General features: G+C 41.9%; 1 protein-coding gene across 1 annotated transcript in view; it reads right to left on the reverse strand.

The window, feature by feature from the left end:
* Positions 1–346: 346 nt before the first annotated feature.
* Positions 347–24,266, reverse strand: part of UBE2L3 (ubiquitin conjugating enzyme E2 L3) — a 41,788-nt gene continuing 17,868 nt past the window's right edge. The window contains exons 2-4 of the mRNA XM_077293441.1: positions 20,289–20,384; positions 12,139–12,325; positions 347–1,305 (exon numbers count right to left, since the gene is read on the reverse strand). Coding sequence (XP_077149556.1) covers positions 1,151–1,305; positions 12,139–12,325; positions 20,289–20,384 — 438 coding nt within the window. The 3' untranslated portion in view covers positions 347–1,150. The remainder of the gene's footprint in view (positions 1,306–12,138; positions 12,326–20,288; positions 20,385–24,266) is intronic.

The following is a 24,266-nucleotide window of genomic DNA, read 5'->3' on the forward strand; positions in this document are numbered from 1 at the left end:
CACGCTGGTAGATCACATAATTGAATAAAAAAATAGAATAAGAAAAGAAAACCCCTTTTTCTTATTCTATTTTTCATTAAGTTGGGGCCCCTTACCTAAAGTTTTGAGCTCTTTCTTCTAGAGTGCATAACTAGCAGCTGTAAACAATGATCAGCCCTGGATGGCTAGTCGGTCAACAAGAGACTTAAGAATTGATTGTTTGGGTATTTTAGTACCTTTGATGCTTTTTTCCAATTTCACTGACAACCCCATTAGGTACCACTAAATGTAAACCTGCATCAAACAAGCTTTAAGAAACTACAAAAATGTAAGTTAGGTTTTAAAAATGGAGTCAAAACAGGGCAGCTTGGTTTACCCCTTTAATAAACATAATCTCAACATCCGGCAGAATTACAGAAGAACGGGCTCATTTCCCACAGTTTAAAGTTTTTTTTTCCTTTTTTATTTAATATTCTTTATGTTACAAACTGAAGGAGAACTTACCAAGTCCCACAAAGCACAGTGCAACACTGAAAGGAAAACTAAGAGCCGAATGTTCGACAATCCCCCTCCCTTTGGTGGGTTTGCATGGGCCATGGTTGTGTAATCCCTCCAAAGTCAGACATACAGAAGACAGATCTGACACCGAGAAGACTGCCAATGGGAGAGGAAGTGACAACAGACTAAAACCTAACATATAAAGGACCTTCGCCTGGGAGTGTTCAAAATTAGATGACAGGAATATTACCAAAGGTAAAAAGTAAAAAAACAAACAAAAACCCTAAGCGGTGCTACAGTTTAACCCCCATGGGAAAAAAAATACATTGAGATGTGTGTGTAATTTATTTCTTAATACAATAAATGAAAAGAAAAACAATTTCTGCAATTAAGAATGAAAAAAGTGATTATTTTTTACACAGAGAGCAGAACTGCACTCCCAATTTCACACATTTTTAATCCTCCTCTAACAGTTTTAAGTAGAGTTTAGCGAAAGCCGCGGGTTGACGCTGCGCCTCTTTCCGTGTTCCCGCGGAGTCCTGCCTCGTGTGTATTTTCAGGGTAAAGGTGAAGGAGGGGATTCTGAACTCACTGACTCCAATTCTTCAGTTGCGCTTTTTGAATTTGTGTTTGTATTTTGTGTATGTTTCCCTCTGGCGCAAGGCCTCAATATCTAGTCCACAGGTCGCTTCTCTCCGTATTTCTTTGTAAACTCTTCAGCATTCTTACAGAATTTTTTACGGTCCTTTGAGTATTCTTCCGCTAGATCTGCACGCAGTGGGTGCTCTGGTTGGGGATCGTTGACCAGGGCAATGAGCGACTGGATGACTGTGTAAAGAAAAAGTCTGAATTTACTACCACAGAACTAATTTCTACAAATACCAATCATTATACATTGGTTATAGAAATTCTCATTCCCTTACCACCCAATAAAAAAAAAAAAAAAAGATTTTGTCCCGCCTTTAGGGGATAGGTGCACTCTGTAAAACAAACCTAAGGCCATGTGCACACGTTAAGTATTTTTCGCGTTTTTTCGCTATAAAAACGTGATAAAAACGCGAAAAAAAACCGCTAACATATGCCTCCTATTTACAGTGTATTCCGCATTTTTTGTGCAAATGTTGCATTTTTTTCCGCGAAAAAAATCGCATAGTGGAAAAAAAAGCAACATGTTCATTAAAAATGCGGAATTGCGGGGATTCCGCACACCTAGGAGTGCATTGATCTGCTTACTTCCCACACGGGGCTGTGCCCACCATGCGGGAAGTAAGCAGATTATATGCGGTTGGTACCCAGGGTGGAGGAGAGGAGACTCTCCTCCACGGACTGGGCACCGTATAATTGGTAAAGAAAAAAGAATTAAAATAAAAAATAGTCATATACTCACCTTCGATGGCCCCCGGAGTGTTCCCGCCTCTCACCGCTGCATGCTGCCGCTTCGGTTCCTATAGCTGGTGTGGTTCAGGACCTGCGATGACGTCGCTGTCTTGTGATTGGTCGCGAGACCGGTCATGTGACCGCTCACGTGACCACGACATCAACGAAGGTCCTGAACCACACCATCTACAGGAATGGACGCCGCTAAGGATATCGGCTGTCTGCAGGTGAGTATAACCATTTTTTTTAAACATTCTATCTTTTACTATAGATGCTGCATATGCAGCATCTATAGTAAAAAGTTGGTCACACTTGTCAAACACTATGTTTGACAAGTGTGACCAACCTGTCACTCAGTTTTCCAAGCGATGCTACAGATCGCTTGAAAAACTTTAGCATTCTGCAAGCTAATTACGCTTGCAAAATGCTAAAAAAAAACACGCAAAAAAAACAGGAAAAAAAAAAAATAAATGCGGATTTCTTGCAGAAAATTTCCGGTTTTCTTCAGGAAATTTCTGCAAGAAATCCTGACGTGTGCACATACCCTAAAGGTTGCATTTCAGCACACAATATATGTCTTTTAATCTCTACTCATAAGATGTTATAGACAGAAAACACACAAACATTCCTTTCACTCTTTCAAGCGCCCCTGTCAGCAGGATTGTGCACAGTAACCTACACACAGTGTCAGATCGGCACCGTTATACTGAATAACATGATACCTATCACTATTCTGTAATGTGACCAGTTTCACACACAATCTGGCGATCAGTCCTCTTTAAATAAAAAAACAAACCAAAAACAATTACACAAGTTTACCACCAGCACAATCATACTAACCCAGAGAATAAGATTTCCATAAATAAAACTGAAGCATTGTGAGAACTTTTGCATAGCGAACCGACGGTATTATTGACACAACTTAGGGTACACATGATGTTTTGATTGCTTTTTATTATATTTTTTAGGCTAGGTTCACATTGCGTTAGTGGGTGATCGCTAACAGACAGCGTTGCACGGCGAAAATGTCGCAATTAACGCCGTGCAACGGGTCCGTTAGCGCATCCATTGACAGCAATGTAAATTTCGCCTGCAGCGCATCACTAGCGCGTGCCTTTTTCGGCTCGCGCTAGTGATGTGCCGTTCTTCTGTGACGCGCCTTGGACGCTGCTTGTAGCGTCCGCGGCGCGCCCGAGGTCCGTTCCCCGCTCTCGCAGATCGGGGATCTGCGAGAGCAGGGACGTTAACGCGACCCCTGAACGCGACCCCTACAAAAACATTGCGTTAGCGCAATCCGCTAGCGCTAAACGGATTGCCCTAACGCAATGTGAACCTAGCCTTAGGGAGGAGAGGTGAATGAAACCATGCAATTCTGGACTTTCTATTTTTTTTTGGTTATTGTGTTTACAACATGGGTTAATTTTGGTAGATTGGAATGTTTAAGTAGTAAACCCATTATTTAATTTTTATCATCTTTATTTTAATGATAGAAAGGAGGTAATTAGAATTTTCATATATTTTTTTTACATTCTTAAAAACCTTTACACTTTATTTTTTAACCCCTTCACCCCCAAGGGTGGTTTGCACGTTAATGACCGGGCCAATTTTTACAATTCTGACCACTGTCCCTTTATGAGGCTATAACTCTGGAACGCTTTGACGGATCTTGGCGATTCTGACATTGTTTTCTCGTGACATATTGTACTTCATGTTAAAGGTAAAATTTATTCGATATAACTTGCGTTTATTTGTGAAAAAAATGGAAATTTGGCGAAAATTTTGAAAATTTTGCAATTTTCCAACTTTGAATTTTTGTGCCCTTAAATCACAGACATATGTCACGCAAAATACTTAATAAGTAACATTTCCCACATGTCTACTTTACATCAGTACAATTTTGGAACCAACATTTTTTTTTGTGACGGAGTTATAAGGGTTAAAAGTTGACCAGCAATTTCTCATTTTTACAACACCATTTTTTTTTTAGGGACCACATCTCATTTGAAGTCATTTTGAGGGGTCTATATGATAGAAAATACCAAAGTGTGACACCATTCTAAAAACTGCACCCCTCAAGGTGCTCAAAACCACATTCAAGAAGTTTATTAACCCTTCAGGTGTTTCACAGGAATTTTTGGAATGTTTAAATAAAAATGAACATTTAACTTTTTTTCACACAAAATTTATTTCAGATCCAATTTGTTTTATTTTACCAAGGGTAACAGGAGAAAATGGACCCCCAAAGTTGTTGTACAATTTGTCCTGAGTACGATGATACCCCATATGTGGGTGTAAACCATTGTTTAGGCGCATGGCAGAGCTTGGAAGGGAAGGAGCGCCATTTGACTTTTCAATGCAAAATTGACTGGAATTGAGATGGGACGCCATGTTGCGTTTGGAGAGCCCCTGATGTGCCTAAACATTGAAACTCCCTACAAGTGACACCATTTTGGAAAGTAGACCCCCTAAGGAACTTATCTAGATGTGTGGTGAGCACTTTGACCCACCAAGTGCTTCACAGAAGTTTATAATGCAGAGCCGTAAAAATAAAAAATCATATTTTTTCACAAAAATGATCTTTTCGCCCCCAATTTTTTATTTTCCCAAGGGTAAGAGAAGAAATTGGACCCCAAAAAATGTTGTGCAATTTGTCCTGAGTACGCTGATACCCCATATGTGGGTGTAAACCATTGTTTGGGCGCATGGCAGAGCTTGGAAGGGAAGGAGCGCCATTTGACTTTTCAATGCAAAATTGACTGGAATTGAGATGGGACGCCATGTTGCGTTTGGAGAGCCCCTGATGTGCCTAAACATTGAAACTCCCTACAAGTGACACCATTTTGGAAAGTAGACCCCCTAAGGAACTTATCTAGATGTGTGGTGAGCACTTTGACCCACCAAGTGCTTCACAGAAGTTTATAATGCAGAGCCGTAAAAATAAAAAATCATATTTTTTCACAAAAATGATCTTTTTGCCCCCAATTTTTTATTTTCCCAAGGGTAAGAGAAGAAATTGGACCCCAAAAAATGTTGTGCAATTTGTCCTGAGTACGCTGATACCCCATATGTGGGTGTAAACCATTGTTTGGGCGCATGGCAGAGCTTGGAAGGGAAGGAGCGCCATTTGACTTTTCAATGCAAAATTGACTGGAATTGAGATGGGACGCCATGTTGCGTTTGGAGAGCCCCTGATGTGCCTAAACATTGAAACTCCCTACAAGTGACACCATTTTGGAAAGTAGACCCCCTAAGGAACTTATCTAGATGTGTTTTGAGAGCTTTGAACCCCCAAGTGTTTCACTACAGATTATAACGCAGAGCCGTGAAAATAATTTTTTTTTTTTTTCTCAAAAATGATTTTTTAGCCCCCAGCTTTGTATTTTTACAAGGGTAACAGAATAAATTGGACCCCAAAATTTGTTTTCCAATTTGTCCTGAGTACGCTGATACCCCATATGTGGGGGGGAACCACTGTTTGGGCGCATGACAGAGCTCGGAAGGGAAGGAGCGCCATTTGGAATGCAGACTTAAATGGATTGGTCAGCAGTCGTCACGTTGCATTTGCAGAGCCCCTGATGTACCCAAACAGTACAAACCCCCCACAAGTGACCCCATATTGGAAACTAGACCTCCCAAGGAACTTATCTAGATGTGTTGTGAGAACTTTGAACCCCCAAGTGTTTCACTACAGTTTATAATGCAGAGCCGTGAAAATAAAACATCTTTTTTTTCCCACAAAAATGATTTTTAGCCCCCCAAATTTTTATTTTCCTAAGGATAACAAGAGAACTTGGACCCCAGAAGTTGTTGTTCAATTTGTCCCGAGTACGCTGATAACACATATGTTGGGGTAAACCCCTTTTTGGGCGCACGGGAGAGCTCGGAAGGGAAGGAGCACTGTTTTACATTTTCAACGCAGAATTGGCTGGAATTGACATTGGACGCCATGTTGCGCTTGGAGAGCCCCTGATGTGCCTGGACAGTGGAAACCCCCCAATTCTACCTGAAACCCTAACCCAAACACACCCCTAACCCTAATCCCAACGGTAACCCTAACCACACCCCTAGCCCTGACACACCCATAATTCTAATCCCAACCCTAATCCAAACGTAAATGTAATCCAAACCCTAACCCTAACTTTAGCCCCAACCCTAACTTTAGCCCCAACCCTAACTTTACCTCCAACCCTAGCCCTAACCCTAACCCTACCCCTAACCCTAAACGTGACTGAAATACGTGGCACTGAAATACGTGGCACTGAAATACGTGGCACTGAAATACGTGGCACTGAAATACTTGGCACTGAAATACGTGGCACTGAAATACGTGATACGTGGCACTGAAATACGTGGCACTGAAATACGTGGCACTGAAATACGTGGCACTGAAATACGTGGCACTGAAATACGTGATACGTGGCACTTAAATACGTGGCACTGAAACACGTGGCACTGAAATACGTGGCACTGAAATACGTGGCACTGAAATACGTGGCACTGAAATACGTGGCACTGAAATACGTGGTACTAAAATATGTGGCACTGAAATACGTGATACGTGGCACTGAAATACGTGGCACTGAAACACGTGGCACTGAAATACGTGATACGTGGCACTGAAATACATGGCACTGAAATACGTGGCACTGAAATACGTGGCACTATGACTGTCAGAAAATGTTCATTAAACGGTTAGGGGTGAGGTTAGGGGTAGAGTTAGGGTTAGGGTTTGGATCTCTATCACCTTGATGGTGGTGGGTGGCTTTTCAGTGTGTTTTCTGTTTTTTTCGATAAAAATGCATGCGTTTTTAACGCAAACAAACGCATGTGCTTAAAAACGCAAGAAAATACTGCAGGTTGTATTTCTGAAAATGAACGCATGCAGAAAAAAACCGCATGCGTTTGAAAACGCGACCAAACGCGTACAAAAAAACCGCATGCGTTTTCAATGTTAAATATAGGGAAAAAACGCATGCGTTTTTTTGTGCAAAAAACGCTGCAGACAAAAACGCAAGTGTGAAACCAGCGACGCTTTTTATAGCAAAAAAGTTTTTGCGTCTCCACATTTTGAGACCTATAATTTTTCCACATTTGCTCCACAGAGTCATGTGAGGTCTTGTTTTTTGCGGGACGAGTTGACGTTTTTATTGGTAAAATTTTCGGACACGTGACCGTTTTTGATCGCTTTTTATTCCGATTTTTGTGAGGCAGAATGACCAAAAACCTGCTATTCATGAATTTCTTTTGGGAGAGGCGTTTATACCGTTCCGGGTTTGGTAAAATTGATAAAGCAGTTTTATTCGTCGGGTCAGTATGATTACAGCGATATCTCATTTATATCATTTTTTTTATGTTTTGGCGCTTTTATACGATAAAAACTATTTTATAGAAAAAATAATTATTTTGGTATCGCTTTATTCTCAGGACTATAACTTTTTTATTTTTCTGCTGATGATGCTGTATGGTGGCTCGTTTTTTGCGGGACAAGATGACGCTTTCAGCGGTACCATGGATATTTATATCAGTCTTTTTGATCGCGTGTTATTCCACTTTTTGTTCGGCGGTATGGTAATAAAGCGTTGTTTTTTGCCTCGTTTTTTTTTTTTTTTCTTACGGTGTTTACTGAAGGGGTTAACTAGTGTGGCAGTTTTATAGGTTGGGTCGTTACGGACGTGGCGATACTAAATATGTGTACTTTTATTGTTTGTTTTTTTTTATTTAGATAAAGAAATGTATTTATGGGAATAATAATTTTTTTTTTTTTTCATTATTTTGGAATATTTTTTTTTATTTTTTTTTACACATTTGGAAATTTTTTTTTTTACTTTTTTACTTTGCCCCAGGGGGGGACAATACAGATCGGTGATCTGTCAGTTTGCATAGCACTCTGACAGATCACCGATCTGCGAGAAGTGCAGGCTGCTTCACAGTGCCTGCTCTGAGCAGGCGTCTGTGAAGCCACCTCCCTCCCTGCAGGACCCGGATCCGCGGCCATCTTGGATCCGGGTCTGGAGCAGGCAGGGAGGGAGGTAAGACCCTCGCAGCAACGCGATCACATCGCGTTGCTGCGGGGGGCTCAGGGAAGCCCGCAGGGAGCCCTCTCCCTGCGCGATGCTTCCCTGCATCGCCGGCACATCGCGATCATGTTTGATCGCGGTGTGCCGGGGGTTAATGTGCCGGGGGCGGTCCGTGACCGCTCCTGGCACATAGTGCCGGATGTCAGCTGCGATATGCAGCCGACACCCGGCCGCGATCGGCCGCGCTCCCCCCGTGAGCGCGGCCGATCGGCTATGACGTACTATCCCGTCGGCGGTCATACGGGCCCACCCCACCTCGACGGGATAGTACGTCAAATGTCGGGAAGGGGTTAATCCTAAGATCATCTGATTGCTTATACTAGTCAGCTCCTGTGACCCCGCCCACCCAAATGAACCTCCTATGCAGGACATATGGTGACGATCATATACATAAAAGTGTTAAAGATGTCGTTATTATTAGCCTAAAGGATGCAGAGTATTTTTTGAAAGCCATAAAGCATTTTTTACCTAATTTTATGTGAGGTCTTGTTTTTTTCTTTTTAAAGCAGTTTTTGTTATATATTATATAGTGTTTATTTCAGACACTATACTCATACTAAATGATCAAAGTTTTATTTCATAATTTTTTCCCCCAGTTTTCTGAAAACCTTAAATTAAGTTTCATATTCAGTTAGGTCCATAAATATTTGGACAGAGACCGAATCATCATGATTTGTGCTCTGCATGCCACCATTTGTGGTTTAAAATGAAACAAGAGATGCAATTGAAGTGTGAACTTTCAGATTTATTTAAAGGGGTTAAATAAAACTATTCTGTGAAAAGTTTAGGAATTGCAACCATTTTTCTACTAAGCCTCCTCATTTCAGGGGGTCAAAAGTACCGTATATACTCGAGTATAAGCCGAGAATTTCAGCCCATATTTTTAGGCTGAAATTGCCCCTCTCGGCTTATACTCGAGTCATTCCCAGGGGTCGGCAGGGGAGGGGGAGAGGCAGCTATCTAATCATATTCACCTGCTCCTGGTGTGGTCCCTGGTTCTCCGGGCGCTGACAGCTTCTTCCTGTAGTGAGCGGTCACATGGTACCGCTCATTACGGTAATGAATATGGACTCCACTCCCATAGGGGTGGAGCCGCATATTCATTACTGTAATGAGCGATACCGTGAGACCGCTCAATACAGGAAGAAGCTGTCAGCTCCCAGAGAACCAGGGACCGCGCCAGGAGCAGGTGAGTATAACACAGTGCGCGATATTCACCTGCTCCTCGTTCCACCCTAGGCGCTACTGCGTCTTCCCCGTCCTCTGCACTAACGCTCAGGTCAGAGGGCGCGATGACGCGATTAGTGTGCGCGCCGCCCTCTGCCTGAACAGTCAGTGCAGAGGATGGGGAAGACACAGCGGCGGTCGGCGCTGGAACGGGGAGCAGGTGAATATAGCAAGTGCCAGGGGCCTGAGAGGTGAGTATGTAATTTTTAATTTTTTTTAATCGCAGCAACAGCATATGGGGCAAATATCTATATGGAGCATCTTATGGGGCCATGTGCAGCTTTATATGGGGCAAATATCTCTATGGAGCATCTTATGGGGCCATATGCAGCATTATATGGGGCAAATATCTCTATGGAGCATCTTATGGGGCCATGTGCAGCATTATATGGGGCAAATATCTGTATAGAGCATCTTATGGGGCCATGTGCAGCATTATATGGGGCAAATATCTGTATGGGGCCATGTGCAGCATTATATGGGGCAAATATCTCTATGGAGCATCTTATGGGGCCATGTGCGGCATTATATGGGGCAAATATCTGTATGGGGCCATGTGCAGCATTATATGGGGCAAATATCTGTATGGGGCCATGTGCAGCATTATATGGGGCAAACATCTCTATGGAGCATCTTATGGGGCCATGTGCAGCATTATATGGGGCAAATATCTGTATGGAGCATCTTATGGGGCCATGTGCAGCATTATATGGGGCAAATATCTGTATGGGGCCATGTGCAGCATTATATGGGGCAAATATCTCTATGGAGCACCTTATGGGGCCATGTGCGGCATTATATGGGGCAAATATCTGTATGGGGCCATGTGCAGCATTATATGGGGCAAATATCTGTATGGGGCCATGTGCAGCATTATATGGGGCAAACATCTCTATGGAGCATCTTATGGGGCCATAATCCAATTTGTGGAGCATTATACAGGGCAAATGTGTCTATGGAGCATCTTATGGGGCCATAATCAGCATTTGTGCAGCATTGTATGGGGCAAATGTCTGTATGGAGCATCTTATGGGGTCATAATCAACATTTGTGCAGCATTATATGGGGCGTATTTTAATATGGAGCATCTTATGGAGCATTATATGGGGCGTATTTTGTATGGAGCATCTTATGGGGCCCATCATGAACTGTATGGAGCATTATATGGGGCTCCTGATTCAATATGGATATTCAAAAACACAACCTACTGATGTCTCAATTAATTTTGCTTTTATTGGTATCTATTTTATTTTTGAAATTTACCGGTAGCTGCTGCAATTTTCTACCCTAGGCTTATACTCGAGTCATTAAGTTTTCCCAGTTTTTTTGTGGCAAAATTAGGGGGGGGGGTCGGCTTATACTCGGGTCAGCTTTTACTCGAGTACATACGGTATTTGGTCAAAATAATTTTACCAGACATAAAATGTTCATTTTGTTAACACTTTGTAGAGAATCCTTTGCAGGCAATGACTGCCTTAAAGTGAACCTACTGAGCACAATCTTGCTGACAGGTTCAATCTAATTCTGGAAGCCATGAACGTCCTTTGTGATGCTTTTCCAGGCCTTTACGGCAGCTGACTTTAGTTGTTGCTTGTTTGTCAGTCTTTTTGCCTTAAGTTTGGTTTTAAGCATGTGAAATGCTGCTCGATGGAGTTGAGATCTGGGTGATGGCCATTGCAGAAGGTTCTTAAAAAACACCTGGGCTACTTTCACAGGATATTTTGGGTCATTGTCCATCTGTCCTGTGAAGCACCATCCAATCAACCTTGCTGCACTTGGTTGAATCTGAATAGAAAGTATAGCCCTGTTCACATCAGAATTCATCTGTCTGATTCTGTCAGATTAAACACTAGCCATACATGCCCATGCCATCACACTGGCCCCACCATGTTTTACAGAAGATGAGGTTTGCTTTGGATCATGATCTGTTCCAAGCCTTCTCTGTACTTTCTTCTTCCTATCATTCTAGTACAGGTTTATCTTTGTTTCTTTTGTTCTTTTGTTTCTAAAGAAACCAGCCAAGCTGTGGAAAAGTCGAGTCTGGCCTTTCTATTTTAAGGCTGATTACTAGTTTGCACCTTGTGGAGAACCCTCTGTATTTGCCCTCATGAAGTCTCTTTATGGTAGACTTAAATAATTAAAACAGCTACTTCCTGGAGAGTTTTCTTCATTTGGATAGATGTTGTGAAGGGGGTTTTCTTCACCACGGAAAAGATTCTGGGATCATCCACCACTGTTTTCTGTGGACGCCCAGGCCTTTTTTTGAGTACCCAAACTAACCACTGCACTTTTTTTTTCAAAATGCACCAATGTGTTCATTTCACCATTCATATTTCTGTATTCGTCCTGATGGATTTCTTCAGCCTAATAATTGTGTTTCTCTTCCATTGAGATATCCTTTGGCTGGATGTTATAGGTTCACAGCAACAGCTTCCAAATGCACACATGGAATCGTCTCCAGACCATTTTACCTGCTTAATTGATGATGGTTAATGAGGGAATACCCGAGGCAGCCCATGAAAGAGCTTTTCAGATAATTGTTCAATTACTTTTGGTGCCTTTAAAAAGAGCTACATATTAAAGAGCTGTAATTCATAAACCCTTACTCCAATTAGGATGTGAATACTCTCATATTAAAGCGAAGTGTGCATTTTAAACGCATATTGATTATATAACTATAGTTGATTTTTTTTTTAGATGCTTTTTATATACTATTTATATGCTAAAAGTTGTGTCACTGTCCAAAAATTTCTGCATCTAACTGCATATTAAGTTGTAACACCCCAATGCAGTTTTTAATTAATGTTAGATCTTTCTTGCCCTTTAAATTTACAGTTTTTTAGCCAGCGACATAGCAATAACAAGCTTGCAGTTTATTGTGGCAGTGAAAACCATCCTCCTAAAGCAACACAAACCACCAGTAAATCTAGACAATTCTATAAATCATTGCAGACATATACAAATACAGTGTAAGCAATACCTTGGTCAGTTTTAGTTGCTGGTTTCCAGTTTTCAGCACTGATCACCGGCAGGCATACCTGGCCTTTCTCATCAATGTTCGGGTGGTAGATTTTGGTTTTGAAGGTTATCTTGGGTGGCTTGAATGGATACTCTGCAGGAAAGTTGATTTCAATCCGAAATGCTCCTTTGTCATATGGAGGATTGTCCTGATACAATATAAAAGAATAATATTGGGAATATTGTTAGATAAACATTAAATTAGTTCTGGACCACCCATAGACGTTAAACATCTAGGTGGCCTGCACTTTAATTTGCACTGATGTTGTAAAATGTCAATGCAAAGATTATGCATCTGCAAAAGTGGAGAGTATGCTGTAGACACATTCAGACGCAACACAGAGAATGCAGACATGGTTTATTACCGTCTCTGCCTTCCTAATTACTGTGCATACAATATAGGAAGCACCAATAGCTCTGGCTGCGACAGAACTTTTTTTTTAATTTTAGCAGGATCATACCTACCCATATAAATGTAGGATATCCGCCCAAGAATGAAATTACAATAAGGCCTCTTTCACACGTCCCTGTCTCCGGTATGTGTGGTGACAGTTTTAACACATACACACATAGACCCATTCAAGTGAATGGGTCTGTGACATGTCCATTTACCGTCAGCACGGATGGCAAAACGTCCTCCACACGTATAACACACATTGATGTCCTCCGTGTGACACGCATCGGCACCGGGGAAGAAGCGCTACAGTAAGCACTGTTCCCCGGTGGCAAGTGCTGAAGCCGACTCATCATTCTCCCCTGCTCTGCCGACAAGCAGAGGAGAATGATGAGCATTATAGTAAAGTCCGAACGACAGCAGGTGGGGCTTTGGGGACTTTTACCCCCATCATCCGACACCTGCTGCTGCTAATAAGAGTGACAGCAGGAGCGGATGGTAAGGGTATTCCACAGCCGCCGGCTGCGATCTAAGGAAATGAATGAAAAGACCGACATGGGTTCCCCCTTATTTTCTTAAACCAACCACACAAAACTCACAGCTGGGGGCTGCAATCCTCGGCTTTCAGCTTCTGCAAGGTTGGTATCAAGAATAGAGAGGTCCCCACGCTATTTTATAAAATTATTTAAATGATTAAAATTAACGGCGTGGGGTCCCCCCATTATTGACAACCAGCCTTGCTAAAGCTCACAGCTGGGGGCTGCTATTCTCAGGCTGGTAAGGGGCCATTGATATAGGCCCCCCAGCCTAAAAACAGCAGCCCACAGCTGCCCAGAAAAGGCACATCTATTAGATGCGCCTTTTCTTGCGCTTTGCCCGACTCTTCCCACTTGCCCTGTAGTGGTGGCAAGTGGGGTAATATTTGTGGGGTTGATGTCACCTGAAAGGTGACATCAAGCCCACGGCTTAGTTATGGAGAGGCGTCTATAAGACACCTATTACTAATCCTATAATTGTATTGTTTGTAAATAAAGACACAGCCAGAATAAAATCCTTTATTTGAAAAAAAACAAAAAAAAAAAACAGACTCCTTTAATATTCTAAATTAAAGCATACTTACTGCAACACCTAATTCCCTGAATCCCTCGATCTCCTGTAGTAAAAGTAAAATAATCAACCATCAATATACCATACCTGTCCGTCGTTGTGTCCACGCTGTAATCCATGTCTGGGGCTAAATAGTTTTCAACCTGGACAGTGCCAAGATGCGACCATCCCGGCTGAAAACCACTGGCGAATGAGCTGCTGAGAGGGCAGCAACATTCACCAGTGGCGACATCATGAAGGCCGGGCTGAACTGCAGTGACCTCAGGACCGTGGGAAAATGTCAATGATGATGTCACCGCTGGTGAATGATGCTGCGCTCTCAGCAGCTCATTCACCAGTGGTTTTCATCTGGGACGGTCGCATCATTTGAAATTCAGATTTCAAATCCAAAATGCTTCTATCAGATGAAGGCGTTTCTGCCAGTTAGCTTCCATGGGTAGATTATTAACCCGCTCTATACCATAAAGCTTAAAAGAAAAAAAAAAAAATCTGTGTTGTCACTCTAAATATTGTACAAATATATCGCAATGTGTCTTTTCAACTTTCTAATTGTGCATCTGATCTGATGCATATTGCACTTCTTGCACTCGATACAATAATACACAGTGTGGGAATAGCAACTGATTAAATTATCTATGGTACGACCTCCACCATGCCACTGAAGGAGCAGATTTTTTTTTTCTCCACAAAAAGGACAAACATTGCAACGATCTCCTCCACAGCTGAAAAAAAAAAAGAAGCCCTTATTGGCTTAATATAAAAAATATAAGCTGGGAAATACCAAATTGCCTATAAAGAGGCCTTGTTTTTCTACACATCTACACTCATTAAGCATTTGCCTAAGAGTGGGATCCTTATTTAATATAGGCAGGTATTTGTAGAATTTGTCTTTCACCAAATTACAAGCTATAGCGTGTACTAAATTTAATAGGTTGGTCACCCGTATTAGCCCATATTTGCATTTTTTATTTTTATTGGAAAGAACATCATGTCTGGATTTTGAATTGACTATCATAAGCATGATCAACTGTATTTTTTTTTTAATTATATCTTCAATTAACAGGTCTCTAATAACCACAAAAAATTCAGTTAACGGATAGCTTGAATAGTGTAAACAGGGCAACAGCTTGATGCTTCCAGTATACTGTTACCAGCAGTGCATTTGCTATTTAGTGCTGTGTGAACAGTCCCCAAAAGAGCATCACTGCATAATTCAATGTAAAAAAATTATTATACTATATCGTGTAATTATATACACGAATATAAGTTAACGACATCAGGTTAGAAAATATCCCTCCAAACAAACAAAATTGTCAAAGGATTTAAGGCGTATGTCAAACTCTGGTCCGCAGGCCAAATCTGGCCTGGAGGGTGAGTATACATGGCCTGCGATTATACAGTATGGAAAGCACTATGTGGGGCCATTATACTATACTGAAAGCAATGCAGGTTTCCGCTATACTGTATGAAGGACTATGTGGGGATTACTGTTGAGAATCCTACTGTCATAGGGTCACCATTCTTTGTCGGGGAGATTGAAGTAGGGTATCTTACTGTGTCTGGGGGCACTTTTGCTTGCATCATACTTTATTATTTAAGGTTTTATCCTTTTTATTACACATTTAAATTAGGCCATTGGGTCATATGCTTTTTACTGCACTTACATAGAATAAAGTATTGGAATAATATAATATGTTAAGATCTGTTAATTAAAATGTACTTTGTTCATGGGACAACGCCTTTAAAGGGAACCTGTCACCAGGTTTGGCCAATATAAGATGTGGCCACTGCCTTTCAGGGCATTCTATATTGCTGTAGATAAGCCCCCAATCTGAGCTGAAAGAGAAGAAAAATAAGTTTTATTATACTCAACCGAGGGGGGTGGTCCGGTCCAATGGGTGTCGCAGGTCCGGCACCTCCCATCTTCTTATGATCGCCACCCTCTTACTTGCTTCATGGCTCCCGCGCTCTATTATCTCTGTTGAGGGCAGAGGAAAGTACTGCAGTGCGCAGGCGCCGGGAAAGGTCAGAGAGGCCCTGCGCACTGCAGTACTTTGCTCTGCCCTCAACAGAGATAACAGATAAGTACGCCTGCCCAGGAGCGCGATTGCCAGTGAGCCATGAAGCAAGCATGAATGCGGCATCACAAGAAGATGGGAGGCGCCAGACCCGGACCTGCAACACCCATGGGACCGGACCGCCCCCCCCGCCCGGGTCAATATAATAGAAAAGAAAAATAATTTTTTTCAGGTCAGATTGGGGCTTATCTACAGCATTATAGAATACTGTAGATAAGCCCTGAAAGGCAGTGCCCGTATCTTTTATTGGCCAAACCAGGTGACAGGTTCCCTTTAAGTCTGTTTCCATATGAAACAGTTTGTTATTTTTTTTATAAGGAAAAACGTCCGTTTGTATACATTTTGTTTTAATAAATATCAAGCTTAGCCAGCAACTTTGTCCAAGCTCATAATTTTGGCCTTCTGTGTATTTGAATTTAACAAACCTGCTTTACGGACTGTGGAGCGGTCTCAAAAAACCTGGTAACCTGGAAATAAGGGTCTGGAGATTATCATCAACCCATGCAGTTTAAAGAGTCAATACCTGAAGTTATGGGGCAAAGTAATTTTAACGAGTTTTAGGTAACCCATGAAAGACAGTAATGAATGGTTGATCCTTAATCCCTTACCAACATAGGAGGTACAGGTACATCATATGACAGCTTGCATGCTGAGCCTACATCTTTCCCAGCACATTTAATCATCCACCACGGGCCTTTAACAGCCACAGAGAAGCAGAGCCCCACCTGCGGCTGCTCAATCCCGCTGTCAATCTCTGTCATTTCACTCGCCTATGACGTGATCGCGGGGCGCCAACGGGTTGTTATGACAGCCGAGGGTCTGCTGAAGACCCCTGTGCCTGTCATTTCAATCCTTTGAAGGCCAATGGTCTTAGGAGATTGTGTGATTTTCGCTATACATAGCTCTGCTGATACATTGCTATGCATAGTACAAGTGATCAGTTGATCCCTAAGGGGACTATTGAATACAGTAAAAGAAAAAAAAAAAAAAAAAAAAGGACCGTATCTAAAACTGAAAAAAAATAAAATAAAAACAAGTTCAAATCGCACCCCAATTTTGCCCCAGTAAAAACAATTAAGAAAACCTCCACATATATTTAGCATCACTGCTTTTGTAGAAGTCTGTTCTAACAAAATCTAAAATAAATTAATCTGATTAGTAAAGTATATAACGAAAAAAAAAATGAAAAAAGAAATGCTAAAATTACGTGGTTTTTTTTGCCTGCCCCAACATTGCAATAAAATGCAATAAGAGGCAATCAAAACATTAGATCTACCCAAAATGGTATCAGTAAAACATCTGTTCAAGGTGCAAAAAATAAGCCCTCACATAGTCCCATATCCTGAAAACCTCTTAGAAAATGGTTACACACAAAAAAATTTTTTTGTTAGTCATTTCCAAATTTGTTTTTCGCCACTTAAAAAAATAAAACCTAAACTATTCATGTTTGGGATTTGCCTACTCAAACTGACCTGGCGAGTCACAATGCCATGTTAGTTTTACCATATCGTTAACATGGTAAAATAAAAAAAAAAAATCTAAATCTTACAGATGTGCCTTTTCTGGGGCGACTGGGTGAAGATGTTTTTAGCCAGGGGGGAGGGGGCACTATCCATGGTCCCTCTCTGGGTTATTAACCCCTTACCGACTTCTGCCGTACTATTACTGCGGAGGTCGGTTTCCCTGCTTTGATGTGGGCTCCGGCGCTGAGCCCACCTCAAATCCGGGACATGTCAGCTGTTTTGAACAGCTGACATGTGCCCGCAATAGCGGCAGGTGAAGTCGCGATTCACCTGCCACTATTAACTAGTTAAATGCCGCTGTCAAATGCTGACAGCGGCATTTAACTGGCCATCGGGCCGGAAACGCGCGCATCGCCGACCCCAGTCACATGATCGGGGGTCAGCGATGCGTCGGCATAGTAACCAGAGGTCTCCTTGAGACCTCTATGGTTACTGATGCCGGCTTGCAGTGAGCGCCACCCTGTGGTCGGCGCTCATAGGAAGCTTGTAATTCAGCTGCATTGGAGCAATCTGATGATTGCTGCTACTTAGCAGAGCCGATCAGGCTATGCCAGCTTCTAGCCTCCCATGGAGGCTATTGAAGCATGGCAAAAGCAAAAAAAAAAAAAAAGTTTAAAATAAATATGAAAAAAAATAAAAAAATATAAAAAGTGTAAATCACCCCCCTTTCAAAATAAAAATAAATAAATAAAAAATCAAACCTACACATATTTGGTATCGCTGAGTTCAGAATCGCACAATCAATAAAAAAATGCATTAACCTGATCGCTAAACGGCGTAGTGAGAAAAAAAATTGAAAAGCCAGAATTAATTAAGAAAAATCGTATCTGCACCAAAATGGTATCATTAAAAACGCCAGCTCGGCACGCAAAAAATAAGCCCTCACCTGACCCCAGATCACAAAAAATGGAAACGCTACAGGTATCGTAAAATTGCGCAATTCTTTTTTTTTTTTTTTTTTAGCAAAGTTTAGAATTTTTTTTTACCACTTAGATAAAATGTAACCTAGACATGTTTGGTGTCTATGAACTCGTAGTGACCTGGAGAATCATAATGGCAGGTCAGTTTTAGCATTTAGTGAACCTAGCAAAAAAGCCAAACAAAAAACAAGTGTTGGATTGCACTTTTTTTTGCAATTTCACCGCACTTGGAATTGTTTTCCCGTTTTCTAGTACACAACATGCTAAAACCAATGATGTCGTTCAAAAGTGCAACTAGTCCCACAAAAAACAAGCCCTCACATGGAAATATTGACTGAAAAATAAAAAAAGTTATGGCTCTGGGAATGAGGGGAGCGAAAAATGAGAACGCTAAAACGGAAAAGGGCAAGGTCTTGAAGGGGTTAATATCTGCCCTCAGTCACTGACTTTCCCTCTCTGGAGGAAAAAAATTGCGCGGAGTCCACGCCAGTTTTTTCCGTGAATTAATCCTTTAATTTTACACCTACAGCTCCAAAAATTTACACACACAAACACTAACATTATTAGTGACGGACATATAAAAATATAACGGATATGAGATGGTTTACTGTATCTAAGCCATGTCTCATATCCTGTTGGGTACTGCAATGATTTTACAGAACTCGACAATTGAATTATCGGCTATTCTGCTATCTAACTCTCTATGAGATTATATATTATATATATACATACATACACTATATACACACACACATACATACACACACACACAAACATTTAGTTTATCTATTCTATTTTAACCTGTCAGTGTGATTTTACATTACACCGCACTGAATTGCCGGCTTTTCTAAAGGACACTGGTGCGTATTTCTCGCAAGTCACACTGATTGTTCATGTGGTGTGCAAGTTTTTCCTCGCACCCATAAACTTTCATTGGCGAGTCTCGGCCGTAATATGGTGCAAATCGCAGCATGCTGCGATTTCTCTCGCACATATAATACGGCCGAGAAAACAACTGATGATAGGAGCTGCCCCACAGATTAACATTGGTTCGAGTGCTATGCGATTAAAAAAAAAAAAAAAATTGCCGTTTTACGCTCTCGTGTAACTCCAGCCTTACTCGAGTTTTCTGAGCATGCTCAGGTGGTCTCCGAGTATCTTGGGTGTGCTAGTAGATTATGTTTGAGTCCCCGCAGCTGCATGATTTGTGGCTGCTAGACAGCCTGAATACATGTGTGGATTCCCTAACAAACAGGCAATCCCTGCATGTGTTCAGGTTGTCTAACAGCCGCAAATCATGCAGCAGCGGCGACACAATCTACGAGCACACCCAAGATACTCGGAGAACACCTGAGCATGCTTGGAAAACTCAAGTAACGATCACACTCGCTCATCACTTGTGATAGGTCCTCTTTACCATAGTTTTTAGATTTTAAACCTCTATTGGTCAGAACCAGGGCTGGAACCAAGAAAGGACAGTACCATTTTTACAGCGCTGATGAACAGAGGCCACAAATGAGTAGAGAACCCTTTTAAAAGGGGTTGAGACAAAACACTGCAATCACTCTGTCTGTAAAATCATAATTCCCGAGTATGAGTGAGCGGTCACATGTATATGATTTGCATATTTGGGGTCATGTGACATCTAGACATGGTTAACGTTTCTCAATAGAAGTGTATTGAGAAAAGCCAGAACAGTCTAGTCGGCACTTGACGGCAAGTATGCAAATCGCATATATTTGGTCACTTGCCCGACTGGTCAACCACTTTAAGATCTTTATACACAGCTGTACTACAGAACCACTGATAATGTATATTAACTCTCTATGTAGAAGCTAGTATGGCTATGAGTCCTTGTTTCCATAAATCAGCATCCTTGCCCATTTCAAATCAAGTGCCTTTTCCAGTTTTTAAATTCCATCTTGCTTTGCCTTTCTCAACCCTATGATACCACAGTATGGCTCTACTAGCTCATGCTGGCAGTCTGCTGACTCTGCAGTGGGAGGATAGTGTGATCATCTCCTAAATGTGCTGAGAAATTACAGCAATGGAGCCAGGGAGAGAACAGTGTGCGACATCTGTATACTTACTGGAACTATGAGCCCCTGCCAGGTCAGTAGATTGGCTTCATCAACCTGTATATTACGGAAATTTTTCATCCCAGATTTGCGGATCTCTTCAAGCTCCTACAGAGAATATACAAATAAATTAAAAAAAGGCAAAGTTGGGTTTACCTTAGAGAACAGATATAAACTCCATGGCTCTTCTGATGCTCATTATGTGATATTACCTGAAAAGGAAAATCATCTCAACATACACTGGCTCCTAAGTAGAAGTCATGAGTATGTATTTTTCCAACAGGGAGAGAGACCCCTGTAGGACTGCTCGGGCCCCACTGGAACAAAGGACCGGGCATGATGAAATTTATCATAGCTGACTTTTACCACATCGGCCATTACGGAGACTTGGAACCTCCATACACATAATATAGTCAGCTGACATCAATCTAATGTACATGGCTCCTTTGAGCTGCTATTCCATCCTGTGCTTACATTGCAGCTTTGACTGCCAGCAATTAAAGGGCTTATCTGGACTTTTTTTTGTTTTCTTCTTTGCTGATAAGCAGTTATCAGTAGGTGGTTACTTACCTCTTCTACAATGCAGCAATATCTCCCCGGACCAGAGCAATCGCAGAGTGCTGTCCCATCAACAGAGCAGGTCCTGCACTTCTGCTTTGCTGATGGTGTGTCACTGCTGACATTACACTACTGACAGCAGGGAATAAATGAACTAGATTAATTATTTTTGCAAGCATCCAGATTGTTGCCGACTTATCTGCAAACCTTGCTGAGATATATAGATATATAGATATATATATAGATATATATATATCTCTATCTACACACACAAAGTGAGTGCTCGTATATCCCCCCATTTGTCCACAAACTGTGACCTTTTGTAAAGCTCGTTTGGCCAAGGACAGAAGTGCAGCACAAGCAAACAAGTCAGAGGGGATGTTAGTCTCCGCAAGAGAAATGGACATGCTGCAGTCTGGAAAGATGCGCTGCATGTCCTTCTCCGCGGGTGAGCCACATCTGGACACTGCGGGTTTGACTTTGCTTAAGTACGCAGCGTCAAACAGAGAATAGCTAATCTACACAGTTCTTCTGGACTGATCTCATTGCTTTATAATGTTCTCTTAGACATTATATTGACAAACCAGCCGATGTGATCAAAAGAGAAATGGGAGAGTAAAATGGCACCCCTAGAGGAAAATCACTGGTCAGATATACTGGAAAGAGTTCCACAGCTGTCTTTAAGCGAATCCCATAGACTGTCCCAAATATATGTGATACACCAGGTATACAGGACACCTAAATTCTTATATAATATAGGATTTCGGTCAAGTCCCTACTGTCCTAGATGCAAAACTAACAAGGCAGATATGTTTCATATGATATGGAACTGTCCTAACTTGGTGTCCTTTTGGAAGAGTGTTGTAGCAACGATTAAGAGGGTTTATTCAGTTGATGTAGAGCTTACACCATTAGTATGTATATTGGGATATGTTGAAGATCTGTCTATTGATGAGTACGGTGAAATTGCGGCGGCACGTATGTTATATATGGCAAGAAAATTGATAGCCCAAAAATGGATAGCTGATCAGGAGCCTACGATATCAGAATTTATTGATAAAGTTAACTGGTTAGTACATTTGGAAAAAGACATATAACTAAAAAGAGATGCCATCTCTAAATTTGACAAGATATGGGGTCTATGGATTGATGACTCTGGTTCGACATCTAGGGAATTGAGATTTCGCCTCGGCTTGCTTTGAGATATGTTTATATGATGCCTCAAATTAAACTTCTTTGAAAATGAATAAAAATGTTATTAGTGTTTTCACAAGCTATATGTAATTGGTTTGACTACTGTTACTACGTTGAAATATTTGTTCATCCAATTATACTGGTTTTGCAGAGCCAAGATGTATAAATAACGCATGAATAATGTTTCTTAAAGGGAATCTGTCACCCCATTTTAGGCCTATAAGCTACAGCCACCGCCATCAGGGGCTTATCTACAGCATTCTGGAATGCTGTAGATAAGCCCCCCCCCCCCCCATGTAACCTGAAAGATAAGAAAAATAAGTTAAGGTACCTTCACACTAAACGATATCGCTAGCGATCCGTGACGTTGCAGCGTCCTGGCTAGCGATATCGTTTAGTTTGACACGCAGCAGCGATCAGGATCCTGCTGTGATATCGCTGGTCGTTGAACAAAGTTCAGAACTTTATTTGGTCGTCAGACCGGCGTGTATCGTCGTGTTTGACACCAAAAGCAACGATACCAGCGATGTTTTACACTGGTAACCAGGGTAAACATCGGGTTACTAAGCGCAGGGCCGCGCTTAGTAACCCGATGTTTACCCTGGTTACCAGCGTAAAATGTAAAAAAAAAAAAACACTACATACTTACATTCGCGTCCCCCGGCGTCCGCTTCCCACACTGACTGAGCACCGTAAAGTGAAAGTGAAAGTACAGCACAGCAAGTACAGCACAGCGGTGACGTCACCGCTCTGCTGTTAGGGCCGGCGCTCAGTCAATGCAGGAAGCGGACGCCGGGGGACGCGAAGGTGAGTATGTACTGTTTGGTTTTTTTACATTTTACGCTGGTAACCAGGGTAAACATCGGGTTACTAAGCATGGCCCTGCGCTTAGTAACCCGATGTTTACCCTGGTTACCCGGGGACCTCGGCATTGTTGGTCGCTGGAGAGCGGTCTGTGTGACAGCTCTCCAGCGATCAAACAGCGATGCTGCAGCGATCTGCATCGTTGTCGCTATCGCTGCAGCGTCGCTTAATGTGAAGGTACCTTTAGATTATACTCACCCAGGGGCGGTCCCAGTTCGGTCCGATGGGCGTCATGGTCCGGCGCCTCCCATCTTCATACGATGACGTCCTCTTCTTTGCTTCCTGCTGCGGCTCCTGCACAGGCGTACTTTTGTCTGCCCTGTTGAGGCCAGAAAATACTACTGCAGTGCGCAGGCGCCGGGAAAGGTCAGAGAGGCCCAGCACCTGCGCACTGCAGTACTTTGCTCTGCCCTCAACAGTGCAGATAAAGTACACCTGCGCCTGAGCCGCAGCGTGAAGACCAGAAGAGGACGTCATCTGATGAAGATGGGAGGCGCTTGACCTGGACCGCGATGCCCATCGGACCGGACCGGGACCGCCGCTGGGTGAGTATAATAAAACTTGTTTTTCTTATCTTTCAGGATACATCGGGGGCTTATAGAATGCTGTAGATAAGCCCCTGATGGCGGTGGCCTTAGCTTATAGGCCTAAAATGACAGATTCCCTTTAAGGTTGGGGGTGGAGAGCTGTGTTTCTCCAATGTTTGTCTGGATGTTGTTGTTTTTCTCTTTGTGCTACTCTTAATAAAATTAAATTAAAAAATTTGATTTAAAAAATAAAAAAGTATGCAGCGTCAAACCCACAGCAATAACTGATCGTTGCACCTACCCTTCTGCCTCAAAAACTCAGTGGATACGCTGGCATCTGAGAGATGCCGTGTGCAAATACTCTAATGTTGCAACTTACTACATAACTTTACCACAATTTTAGGATGCAACTTTTAAACTGTGCAATTTCTGCCAACATCAGACAAACTAAATAAATATGAGTCACAGATTTAAACAATTATATTTGCCCTCTGAGAAAGCTAAATAAACCTACAGCATTATATGTTGCCAAAATGACCAAGAGGAAGAGCAATTCCAGGCACTGGCTTGTAACTGACAGCTGAAGAACCTTTCATATCTTCAGTTAGCGGTCCTGAAAGCATAACTGTCATTTTAATTTCTAATAATGTAGCACAAGAGATTTTAATAAACTTTCAAATATACCGTATAAATTAAACCCAAAAGAAAACTTTTTAAAAACCATCTAGATGTCCCCTTATCCTGTTTTTGAACCAATTTGCTCATTGTCATAGTAAATATTCAGTTCCACAGATATGACTACTGCTTGCAAGAGTGGGGTGAGGGGGCGGGGCAGGGGGCGGTGCCT

This window comes from Ranitomeya variabilis, chromosome 1, assembly GCF_051348905.1.
Source record: "Ranitomeya variabilis isolate aRanVar5 chromosome 1, aRanVar5.hap1, whole genome shotgun sequence".
Taxonomy (NCBI): domain Eukaryota; kingdom Metazoa; phylum Chordata; class Amphibia; order Anura; family Dendrobatidae; genus Ranitomeya; species Ranitomeya variabilis.